The sequence below is a fragment of the Esox lucius genome, chromosome 25 (genome assembly GCF_011004845.1).
Source record: "Esox lucius isolate fEsoLuc1 chromosome 25, fEsoLuc1.pri, whole genome shotgun sequence".
Lineage (NCBI taxonomy): Eukaryota > Metazoa > Chordata > Actinopteri > Esociformes > Esocidae > Esox > Esox lucius.
Genome location: NC_047593.1, coordinates 14,406,288 through 14,419,140, shown reverse-complemented (window position 1 = coordinate 14,419,140; position 12,853 = coordinate 14,406,288). Strand labels below are relative to the sequence as shown.

Sequence of the window (12,853 nt, the reverse complement as noted above, 5' to 3'; positions counted from 1 at the left end):
GACATTATAACGTGTTCGTGTTTTTCCAACAACGTGCAAAAGCTGACTGATTTACACATCTATATCAAGCAGATCTACTAATGCGTGTTAGGCCTATGCGGTGGTTATAAGATCCGTTTTTGTTTGAAAACAAACTCAGTTTATTTTGCAATTTCGTTTTAATTATTATCAAACACAATTGACAGTGTTCGCATTTCCATTTAAATACAACTGTTATTAAAGAAGGACATTATTATTATTTATTTCGTTCTTTGTTAACAGGCATAGAGACGGTCAAAAACAATAGGGTCCTATCAAAATTCGTTGTCCATCGGAATGACGTTTCCGCAGCTGATTTTACCAAATAACATCAAAATAACAGATGAATGAGGTGTCAACCGGCGACTAAAGTCAATTGGCAGTTTATGGTTCATACACTGGATGCGCTTGTCATGAATTATATTGGGTAAGTGTTGTTTGGGAAGGCTTACAGACCTTGCTTTAAAATATAAATTTCTGCTAAGTCAGTGACATCTCTGGCCTGCTTTGTTTTAATTCCAGAGGGAACGTCATGCTAGCGTAGCTAACGCTAGTTAGCATAGTAAGCTAGCCAACGTTAACGTTAGGTAGATTGCAAGCGCTTATTTGTCATCCACATGTGTTTTATTTAACATCAATGCCTTTATTAGACATTTCAATAACATGACACTTTCTGTTAATTTAGGTCATTTACAACAAGATCCCAATCATGTTGTACTAGGCTAGCTAGCATGATTACATACAGTATTAGCTTTCACGGGCGTTATAAACTAGCGTTGTGATCAAAAACCAAAGAAAACATTGTTTTATCTGTAATGTAGGTGACTGATTAGCTTTATCATATTGCTTTGCTGATACAGTACACCTTCAACAATAGTCAGCAAGGGTAAACAGTATGGTTCTGAATTTATCGACTGATACGGTGTAACGTTAACAAGTGGTCATGGATTGAAAAGTTGGTTTGGAATAATTTTCTGATCTCTAAATGGTAGATGATGACCTAGTCTTCCTCCTCTTTTAGGTATTGACGGCTGCCCAGTCTCCGCCCCCCGTGCTATATAGATAGGACACCAGAATGGATAAGATTTTGGAGGCACTAGTCAGCTCCTCTCACTCCGTCCCGGTGAAGAAGGCCATCGTAAAGAAAGTAGTTGAAGCCGCTGAGAAGGAGGTCACCGAGGCGCAATGCCAGGCCCTGTTCTCCCTGACCACTCGCCTCATACTACTGGGTGAAGACGCCTTCCAGAAACAAGTGGGCTTCCAGGTGCTGGAGGCCTATGCCCGCTACCACCGTGTTGAGTTTGAGCGGTTCTTCTGCAAAGACCTTGTCCTGGGACTGCTGCAGCAGGGCTATGGCCCCCTGGACCGCAAGGATCCAGCCGTGGTGGACTACATCCACAGCTGCCTGCGGCTGCTCATCAGTTGCCCGTCTGTGCTGGAGATCTTCACCGTCATCCAGACGGAAGTCCTAAGGATGGTGTGTGAGAGGCCTGAGCCAGCCCTTTGTGCCCGGCTAGCCACCATGCTGTCGGACTTTGTGCAGTGCATCCCCAGGGAGAAGGCCGCCGTTTTGTTCTGCCAGCAGCTGGTGAGGACCATCGGTTATTTCAACTGCCCTGCCAGCCAGGAGAGGGAGCTGAGAGAGTATGTGGGCCAGGTGACCAAGGTCAGCACACTGCTGCAGAACATCTGGAAGGCTGAGCCAGTCACACTGCTACCGTCACTGCAGGAGGTGTTCGCTATCATTTCCTCCACCGGTGAGACAACGGCCCAACCCCAAAGTGACACCTAAGCCCTACGTGAGAAGCATTCCCGAGGTGTAGGCAGTCTGGTAGTAGGCGATCACAGCTCCACCTTGCTCTTGGATAGGCTAGGTGTAGCATCCACCATGTAGCTTATGCCTATCAAATATTCTCAGATCTCCCAACGTGTGTAGGGTTTAGGGGTCAATTTGGGTTTGGGCCAGAAGGGGCGGAGGGAGCTCCACACTTGAACACACAGTCACTGATGTTGATGCAGACGCAGGTAGCTGTCCATTCACTGTTCCCTTGAGAGAATAATCGAATACTTGTTTTAGCTGTAAGCACCGTGATATAATAGTTCTGCTTATACTGCTAAATTTGACTAACCCCCATGAGAAACTAAGAATGTCAGGCTAGTTAGCACGTGATTGAGAGACTTTGAGCAGTGACCTCTCTGTCATCTTAATGATCCGGGTTTGTGCAGAGTTCATGCAGGGTTCAATATTGGACTTTATACCCCTTGCTGTCATTCAAATGCCTTGGAATGCAGTGTCATAGCCAGAAAAGCTATTTCCCTGTACCCCCTGAGGATTACATTTTTATTACTGTACTAAAGTACTGTTGTTTGTGTTGGTCGCAGACCCCGCCTTCGAACCCTCCATTGCCCTAGCCAGTCTGGTCCAGCACATACCTCTCCAAATGATTACCATTCTCATCAAGAGCCTGACCACGGACCAGAACGTCAAAGACTCCAACATGACTCAGGCTCTCTGCAGGTCAGCTCCTGCTACCACCACTTCGGGCATTTACCGTTGTTCAACTGATTTTTAGACATTTGTTTTTGCAACTCAGTGACCTAATTCAGCCTTTTTCCCTCTCCCTCCCTCCCTCCTTTGCCCACCTGTCACCCACCCCAGGATGATTGACTGGCTGTCCTGGCCACTGGCCCACCATGTTGACACGTGGGTCATTGCCCTGCTGAAGGGCTTGGCTGCGGTGCAGAAGTTCACCATCCTCATAGACGTCACCTTGCTGAAGATTGAACTGGTGGGTAGTGTGTTGCTCGCGGTGACCTTAGCGGGGGCCTGTCGATGTGCCGATGACCTCAGCTGGTGGAACCCATGGCAACAGTATTCACGACAACTGCCACACCAACCACCAGCTGTGTGTCTTTTCGATCCAGGAAGAAATCGGCCTAATGCTCTGTTTTACTTTTTGGTGTGTGTGTGTGTGTGTGTAGGTGTTCAATCGTCTGTGGTACCCCATCGTACGGCAGGGGGCCCTGGCGGTCCTCTCTCACATGCTGCTGAGCTTTCAGCACTCTCCAGAAGCCTTCCACTTGGTGAGACACTCACCCAAAACACTGTGTCTCTCCTGCCGTGCATTGCCCCCCCTTCCCCCCCGCATCATTCCTGCTATTTAGCTCAAATACCTTCAGGCTCCATTAAACTCAATTTCCCAGGACCACTTTTCAGCCCAGCGGGGTTACTCTACAAACGAGTTGTAAAAGCACCCTGATGGTCTTTTAGGTGGCGGGTGATGTTGTTATCTGCTGTGATTAATTTTAAAAGGTTTTTTCATTTAAGTACACTTGACCCCCCCCCCCATGAAATAAAGGAAAGTTTGACGCATCATGTAACAGCAGCCACTTTAGCGGGCCACTTTTCCGGTTTTCTTCCACTATAACGGTCAACGTCGCTGCAGATTCAGACGTGACATGACATTAGCCTCGTCCTAACCCCGGCCATCGTGTCTTTCCCCAGGTGGTTCCCCAGGTGGTGCCACTAGTCCGGGGCCTGAAGAGCGATGGCCTGCCCACCAGCAAGGGCTTCCTGATGCACTTCACTGAGCTCATCCACTGTATGATGTACCAATACTCTGGTTTCCCGGACCTCTATGACAGCATCCTGGAAGCAGTCAAAGTAAGAAACACTGACCGGGGGGACCAGTTGTGTCTCTGCTTGAGCACTCACTCGGCGACAGGTTTTCCGACTTGGGAGAGTCTCGCTTTAATGGCACGACTTTGCGATACCCGCTTGCCTACTGTCAGCGGTCTGAAAACGTAAGTCATGTAATGACGTGTCAGTCACTCATGAACACGGCGTTCGATCGTCCGTGCCGGTTTGTGCGGCGTGGTAATTCTGAAGTGTCGCGTCCGGAACGAACGCCCGGGGGTTCCGCGCACGCTGCCGTCGGGTCGCGTCACTGGTGAGATGACGGTGGATTTGAATGCTCTGCCTTGTCTTGCCGTTTCTTTGCCAAGGATCTTCCTAACCCCGGGGAGGAGAAGATCAAGCTGGTGCTGAACCAAAGTGCCTGGACGTCCCAGTCCAACTCATTTGCTTCAGGTCTGCTGAGGCTCGCGGGCAAGTCTGAGACCGGCAAGACGGGCCTTGTCAACCTAGGAAACACCTGCTATATGAACAGCATCATACAGACACTGTTCTCAGCTACTGAGTGAGTCCACACACACACAGGCAGAGACGGGCAATATCACACACCCAGTTGCACGCATAATAAATTGATCACACGCCCAACTCAGGCCTCGCGTTTTCACGTAAACGCCCCAAAGTATAATTATCTCACGCTGAAATGCCGTTCTATGACCCCCCCCCCCCCCCACCACCACCACCAGTTTCAGGAGACACGTCCTGTCGTTACGCCTGAATGACTCCTGTGCCAACACGCTGATGAAGAAACTGCAGCTCCTCTTTGCCTTCCTGGCACACACCCAGGTCAGGCTCACTTGGCCGTCGGTGGCCCATTCGTCCCAGACGTTCTGATCTAAACTGCTCTTGACGGATCACTGACATTCCTGCTGAGTGGTCGTTCAGGGCGTCTTACTGTGTGTCTCCTCCAGAGGGCGGCGTATGCACCCCGGCTCTTCTTTGAGGCATCTCGGCCTCCCTGGTTCAACGCCGGTTCACAGCAGGACTGCTCCGAGTACCTCCGATTCCTCTTGGACAGGTACGTACCCCCCCCAAACTTCTAAAACTGGTACAGCATCGGAGAGAGAGGGAAAATGAATGGACAGATGAGGCGTGTCGGAGTGTGTGTTTTGAGAAATGAGATTCTCCATTAAACGTTCTCAATTTCTTTATTCATTTTCCATTTATTTGCGTATTGTTTGTTGATCTCCTCTCCTCGCACTCTGTTGCCAAGGCTACACGAGGAGGAGAAAACTATCCAGGCCCTCAGGCTGGCCAAGCCGAAGGTGGTCTCCCTTGGCAACGGACCGGGGTGCGACAGCGTGGCTCACACCTCCGCGGGGTCGCCCGTGAGTCCCGGGGCAGCGGGGTCAGAGGGCGGCGACCAGACGCTGATCGAGAGGATGTTCGGAGGCAAGCTGAGTACCAGGATTCGATGCATGACGTGTGGCGCCGTCTCGGAGAAGGAGGAGCCCTTCACCGACCTCTCTCTGGCCTTCTGTCCCTCCGCCGCCGCCTCCTCCAGCCCTCCGCAGAACCAGGCGTCGTCGGAGGAACCCCGAGGCCCCTGCCAGGGCTCTGTCAACGGGGGGAGCGAGGCTCTGGAAATCGGGCCCTCTCTCAGACCCGCCGCGGCCCCCGCCGCCAGCACCCACGCCGGCCTGGCGTCCGACAAGCCGCCCCTGTCCGTGCCCGACCTGGTCAACTACTTCCTGGCTCCGGAGATCCTGGATGAGGAAAACGCCTACTTCTGCGAGGGGTGCGGCTCGCTCCAGCGGGCGGAGCGGGGGATGCGGGTGGTGGCGGCGCCCGAGTACCTCATCCTGACGCTGCTGCGCTTCTCCTACGACGCCAAGTGCCACGTACGCCGCAAAATCCTCGACAACGTCACCATACCGGCGCTCATGGAGTTGCCCGTGCACGACCCTCCGGCGCCCGAGCACTCTACACCCCCCCCCTCGTCCCCGTCTTCTCCGCTCCGGCTGGACTCGACGGAGAACAACGAGAACCTCGCCAAGAAGTTGAAGCCGTCGAGGAGGGAGGAGGAAGACGATGCAGAGGAGAGGATTGAGGGCGACGGCGAGGAAAGTGAGGTCCGGGTGTGTCCTGTGGTCCGGTTTGTTCCCTACGTCCTCAGCTCCGTAGTAATGCATTCTGGGATGTCGTCGGAGAGCGGTCACTACTACTCCTACGGGCGGAACCTCAACGGCGCCGACGGTGCCCAGCACCACCTAGCCAATCGCCTCACCCTGGGGGAGGAGCCTGGGAGCAGCGAGACCAACCCTATCGCAGTCGGTTGCTCCTCCCCTCGAGGGGTGGCTCCCTCCAAACAACAGGAAGTGGATGAGGCGTGCGGAAGGGATTGGCTGCTGTTCAACGACAGCAGGGTGACGTTTACGTCGTTTGGGTCGGTTCAGAACGTCTCCAGTCGCTTCCCCAAGGACACGGCCTACGTGCTGATCTACCGGAAACAGGACTTTACCGGGGGACAGGGCGGCACGGGGGGATTGACGGCCAACGGCATGAGACCGGGCTGTGACCCTCCGCTGCAGAAAGAACTGATGGACGCCATCACCAAAGACAACAAGCTCTTCTTACAGGTGATCAAGGGGGTGGGAGTAGTAGGGCCTACATTGTGGCAGAGGGGAGATGTTTCCTGTATGCTATCGGCCAATCAGGTGCTCCACTCCCTGTCCACTGTGGACATTTAGGGTTTGAAATGGAAGAATCCTTTTTCTAACGAAGTCAATTTCAAATTGGTACCACTTCCCCCATGTAGACCATGCCCCACACAATTCACCGAAAAGCACAACTGCCCATGAAAATGCTGCTTTCAACTCTCTTAAGTCCACTGGTCCACTCTGACCGAATGAAGCATCAGACATGGATGCTAAATTGCAATGCTTATGCATTAGCCCAGGGATGGGGGAAGTGTTATGCCCACGGCGTCGTCAGTAACCTGATGGCTGGATCACTCAATCAATCCAATTTATTTATAAAGCCCTTTTTACAACAGCAGTTGTCACAAAGTGCTTTACAGATACACCCGGCCTTAAACCCCAAGGAGCAAACAACAGTAGTGTTGAATTTTAGTGGCTAGGAAAAACTCCCTAAGAAGGTCGAATTTTAGGAAGAAACCTAGAGAGGACCCAGGCTCAGAGGGGTGACCAGTCCTCTTCTGGCTGTGCTGGGTGAGATATTAAGAGTCCAATTGGAATAATAAATACATTTATCTGGGCTAAATCCAGAGTCTATTTGATTTTAGACTAGGTCAGAAGTATGACCAGGTGGACAAGGACAGGGACAGCAACAGGCTCCCCAAACCAGGTAATCCGCAGGTGTGGACCAGGACCTCATCTCCTCCTAAAATTTAAAACTGGAGGAGACTGAAAAAAAGTAATATCCCCCAGCACAATAATATAGCAGCGTAACACCTTGGAACTGAAACTGAGAGATGTGGGATGAAAATCAGTGTTGTTACTAATTTAGACCGGCTCCTGGAATTGGTATCTTTTCAACTTTTGTCAATGTCCAATTTAGTTTAACTTAGGATTTCCCATGTATCTGTGACAGGATTCAGGTTGTTCTGAGCAAGTTTAAGGTTGCTCTGAACAGGATTCAGGTTGTTCTGAAAAGGCTTTGATGAAACGTTACAAGTGTTCAGGAAAACATTTCCGCACACATTTCCCTTGTGCTTTCCCATCAAATTCCATGAGCTCTGTGAGCTCTTAAGAGAATGACACAACACAGTTGCAGTACCAAGATGTAACCACTAGAAGGCAGCGAAACAGTGTGTTCTTGCCAATCTCCTGGGTCATCCTCATTAGGGAATGCTGTGTTTCTTAAAAATTCTCCCAACGGAAATTCCAAAATAAGCTTTTCTCATTACTTGTCCGGCTAGCTTTTTTTCCCCTCATTCAAGTGGCCACGCACTTTCTGTGCGTATTTCCATAGTTTTTCTGCATGACTTTTATTCCCTGTGAACAGTGTGTTAACGGTCCGAAACGCTGTACTCTCTCCGTCCCACAGGAACAGGAGCTGAACGCGCGGACCCAGGCTCTACAGGCCGCCTCGGCCAACTGCTCCTTCAAGCCCAACGGATCGGACGACAACGACCCCCCGGGTAGCTGCGGCCCCTCCGGCGGGGGGGGCGGCGGAGGAGGAGGGGGGGGCGGGTTCAACACCGTCAGCCGACTGGTGTTCTGAGTGAGGAGAGACTGGGGGGGGGGGGGGGGTGGAGAGAGCGAGACGCAAGTAAATAACCGCCTTGAAGAAAGCACTGTAGTACTGGAGAGGTGACATGCAGGCTGGAGAGGTGACATGCAGGCTGGAGAGGTGACATGCAGGCTGGAGAGGTGACATGCAGGCTGACCACAGCCACGAACATGAATGAGAGCACTGAAGGTCTTGGGAAGCGCGGGCCGAATTTAGACTCTGGACTTGTGACAGTGGGGGTCCGTTGTCTCCCCTCTGGCTCTGTCATTGTACCATTATCATAACCTCCTGCCTCGGGACACACTAGACCTCGTCTCCTCTTATGGTTCGCATGCATTTATCGCCGTGTGTGTTTCTGTTTGGGTTTTTTTCTTCCCCTCCACATAGTAGGCTGAGTTCTTTTGAGGAGGAGATTCATTTGGATATTTGCTGTAATGTTTTATCTGTATGTTTTGGTTATTTTTAGACATTTACGGATGCAATAAAATGTGCAGATATGGGTGTGTAATCAATACAGTAATCATGGAATAGAATTAACCAGTTCCTTGAACACTGTATGAAACAAACAGGAGTGCATGTCAGCTTTTAATACAATATTTTTGTATTTTGTTGGTTTTATTTGCGGGGGGGGGGGGGGGGTGACATGCATCTTGAATGTTTGACATAACCTTCTCACAAGTTTGGAGTTATTGTTGATAACAGTAACTACATTGATCCTAATGCTAATTTCTATTTAGTTATTCATTCAGGGAGCTATTTTCATTTGCGCATATTTTATGTGCCTTTTGATACATATTAATTATTCAGATTTCAGAAGCAGAATTTGACTAGATAGACGCAAACCGCAGCCTTGCTGTACAGTGTTAATATGTAATTTACATGATGGTTACCTTTTCCTAAGAGTAAAGTTTCATTGCTGAAAAGGTGTTGTTTGTGTCTTTTCTAGCCACATACTCCGTTGAACTCACTCTGACCCCCTTATAATTATTTATCATTTGAATACTGTTTGTTCCTGGCTTCTCTCTTTGTGCTACGTCCCATAATACACTATGCTAGCTATCTGTCTCATTGTCATGGCTGTCTGTCAGTTCCTCATGCCGTTATCTGTATTCGATAAATGTATTTTGCCAGCGTCCAACAGAAACAAAAAAAACAACATTTAAGAATGACAAATGATGCGTTCCATCAGATTTGGCTGAAGGCTACAGTAACAGTCCAAAGTAAAGACACCAAAATAATTTAAAAGTTTCAGTGTTTTAGAATATCAACCAGCAACATTTCTAACTACTATTTGTTAATTAGTAATGCGAGAGAATTGCTCAGGGTTGAATTATTTTGCAAGGTCAACCAATCAATCAATCAAATTTATTTATAAAGCCCTTTTTACAACAGCAGTTGTCACAAAGTGTCTTACAGAGACACCTGGCCCTAAACCCCAAGGAGCAAACAACAATAGTGTTGAATTTCAGTGGCTAGGAAAAAATCCCTAAGGTCGAATTTTAGGAAGAAACCTAGAGAGGACCCAGGCTCAGACTAGGTCAGAAATATGACCAGGTAGACAAGTACAGGGACAGCAACGGGCCCCCCAAACCAGGTAATCCGCAGGTGTGGACCAGGACCTCATCTCCTCCTAAAATTTAAAACTGGAGGAGACTGAGAAAAGTTAGTAGTGCATTCCTGATGTCCCCCAGCACAATAATATAGCAGCGTAACACCTTGGAACTGAGACGGGGGGTCCGGTGACCGGACAAGGTACTATACATATATACATACATACATGCACAAATACAGTACATGTTAAACACAGAGGTCAGTACATACAGATGGGTTTCAAAACAGAAATCATGAAAGTTACACATTCACTTAAATATTATTGCTTTTGGACCTGATCATATTTAGATAGTAAAAAATCTGTAGTAAAAAAACAAGATAATTCTGTTCTGCTGAATTCTTTCATTCATCCTTAACTGTTAATCCTTAACATCCTTAATAATCATACTGCTTACATTTACTGGCTGTTGTTCATTAATTCTGAACTGATGTCATCCTCATCTTTACTGGCTATCGTTCCTAGGATTCACCTGATCCTTGTGTGAACATCTTTCAGCGCTGTTCTCCTGTTAATTAAATGTATTGCACTGACAGGTAAAGACAACGCATGGTTACTGCGATGGTAACATTTCTACTGCTAGTGGATTGAAATCAGACGCCAAACAAAGAGGTTTTGAAATTCTTCAGGTGTGGTGTGTTTGGGTTTCACCGTTTTTCTTGCCCAATCCTTACCTTCGATAACAGAGCCGGCATAAGTGGCATAAGCGCGTGTGCCTAAATAAAATGTTGCTTAGGGCCCCCAAAAGGCTAGAGCTGGCCCTGCTAATCTACTATTACTATGCCCAAATATTCATGTTTGAATAACATAGGGAAAAATTAAGACTTTGGACCGGACTTTGGACTGGACCGGACCATTCCTTCAATCCTCATTGTAATGTCCTTCTCAGACAGACAGACCACTAGGAAGCATGTGTATCATTAAAGTTACCCGCCTGGGACAGCATGTTTTGGATCGGGGGTATTGAACTCTGACCCTACCAGTTCCGGAAACTGCTGGTTTTCTGTTCTACCCTTATCACTTTTTGTGCACCCACCTGTTGTGCCAGGTGCAAACCCGTCCCTAATCAGTGGGCTGCAATGGAGAAATGGAGTGGAACTGGTTTTGTGGCACAATGGCTTTTGTTATAATTCAAGCTTAAATGACCCACGCGCTGTCCGACAAGAGATCAAACATCCTTCCTTGGTAGGTAATAACTGCTCCAAATACAGTATTATGACACTCGGGGGCTTTAAGTGGATGGAGAAGAGGAGCTGAATATACAGGGGGATCACTGACACACACTTGCTGTTGACAGCTGCATAGGCAGTAAGTGTAATGTAGCTTTTCAAGATTGTGGTTTGAAAATGGGGGCGTTTCTGTGCTAGAAGAAATGTATGCGCTTGCTCTGGTAAAGGCTCCCTGCTAAACGACCAAAATGTTAATGTATTCGTTATGCCTGCCATTAGGTCTACAACACACTTCAGCAGTAGTGCTGTAGGATTATAGTTGCCTCACAGAGCATTTGGTCCAATCAATTTCACTCAATTATTAATCGACTGATCCATTTGCACTTCAGTTTTATAAGGACACATCTACAGTTAGCAAAGGCATTTCACTTTAGTGAGTACAAGACAATTCATTTCAATTGATGTTAGGAGATCAGAATCAGAAATACTTTTATTGCGAAGTTTCACAACAAACTAGGAATTTGTTCTGGCCGTTGGAGGAGCAATTCTGTATGAAATAAATAAAACCAAGAATAGTGGACTGAGCATAAAAACAGTACTGAGCCTTAATGAATTACAAAAGAAATGGATATTATTATGCAGAAAACCGCAAATCGGTTTCTCTAACCCAATTAATGTTCAAGTTTCAAACGACATGAGAATTATGGCAAAAATAATCAAGTCAAAAGTACATATGGAATGACATAAACAACAGTAAACTTCCTCACATAAACTGAATATATCCCCAATGAATATTGTTGGGTCCCTGATTTGATTGTTTTTATTTTTCCGTGGTTGGTCTTTCCCCACATGGGCCTGTAAAATTGGTTTTAAAGCCTTTCTCGTAAATGTCCCTTGAAAAAGCATGAACTCTTAAACCACTCATTTTGAATTCTATTTAATAAACAAAGTGCCTTCTCTTTCTGTCGCACCCTCCCCCTCTCTCACCACTCTCTTTCTTTCTTCATTTGAGTCTACTGCGGACCATGAAGTTGTGATTTACGCCCCGGTTTAGTTAGCGTGGTTCTGCAAAATGCCACAGTTACACCAACTGTTACCACGGCAATATCTTTCTTTCCAATTCAGGTTTTCTCAACACACATAGTCTCACCATCGACAGGCGCATGCAATACAATCTAGTAAATACTATTTCAGAATCCCTTGACAAATAGGTTCATGGGTCGGGCCTGCTATGGTGTTGAGCTGCAATCAGTGTCTTAATAATACTAAACACAAATGAAAAATACATCTGAAGATGTTAAACTTCATAGGGTACCGTTATTGTGTTGTTTATAATGCCACAAGGTAATTTCAGGTCTATGTTGAAATGTGAGAAATGTTGTGTACCATAATAGTTAATCAGAAATGTGTAAGTAATTTGACTCTAAAAGTTAGGAATATGTACGTTGTTAATAGGAAAATGAATCAGTTTATCTTAAACTTCTTCTATATAACTGAATTATATATTATATTATCGAATTACTATTCAGACAATATGCATTGTGTTAGAAATACAAACTGAGACCCAGTATTAGTATATAGACATTTCTTTAAGATTAAAATAATATTCCACAGATAAAGCACCGTAGCCTCCTGGGAACTACAACCAAACTGCCAACGCATGCCAGAATAACCCACGTGTTAAAGGTAAATGTTCTCCTGCAATTAACCACCAGAGATGTCAGCTGTTAAATCAACAGTTAAAAAAATCCAATGTTTAATGTGGATGATTTCCTGGAAACTATTTACACTTAGGCCAGTGTATAGGCAGAATATTGATGTTGACTAACATGTGGCAATGAGAGCGGATAATTTTGAAATTACAACATGACTGTTCTTGTTTCTTTCATCGATGCTTATAATTTTTACACTGTTTATCAAGTCTTTCACGACTTTGGCCGCGCAACTATCGCGCGCATTGTGGTAAGTGTAGTTTGCATGTGCAGATGGTAAAATCAACACTGGAATACAATTCCTTTGTTAATGGGAAACCTCCTTAAAGAAATCAATTATTTAATTCGACAAAAGATCGAATTCAATACAAACCATGTGCAAAATAAAATGTCCTATAAATATACGGTCATATGTTATTAGGAGAAACGCCAAACAATTGGGAACTACATGTCCCATAGC

The 12,853-nt window shown here is 46.8% G+C and overlaps 1 protein-coding gene across 1 annotated transcript; it reads left to right on the top strand.

Moving 5' to 3' along the window:
* Positions 1-72: 72 nt before the first annotated feature.
* Positions 73-7,894, top strand: usp38 (ubiquitin specific peptidase 38). Its single transcript, XM_013140642.4, has 11 exons — positions 73-445; positions 1,040-1,775; positions 2,401-2,536; positions 2,678-2,807; positions 3,001-3,102; positions 3,524-3,682; positions 4,024-4,217; positions 4,396-4,495; positions 4,621-4,727; positions 4,923-6,288; positions 7,718-7,894. Exons 2-11 carry the CDS (start codon positions 1,094-1,096, stop codon positions 7,892-7,894), a joined length of 3,153 nt encoding a protein of 1,050 aa, XP_012996096.3. The 5' UTR covers positions 73-445; positions 1,040-1,093.
* Positions 7,895-12,853: the final 4,959 nt, after the last annotated feature.

Coding starts and splice junctions, on each gene's coding strand:
- usp38 (XM_013140642.4), top strand. CDS start 1,094: ATGGATAAGATTTTGGAGGCACTAGTCAGCTCCTCTCACTCCGTCCCG. Junction 1,776..2,400: donor CGCTATCATTTCCTCCACCG/GTGAGACAACGG, acceptor TGTTGGTCGCAG/ACCCCGCCTTCGAACCCTCC. Junction 4,496..4,620: donor CCTTCCTGGCACACACCCAG/GTCAGGCTCACT, acceptor TGTCTCCTCCAG/AGGGCGGCGTATGCACCCCG.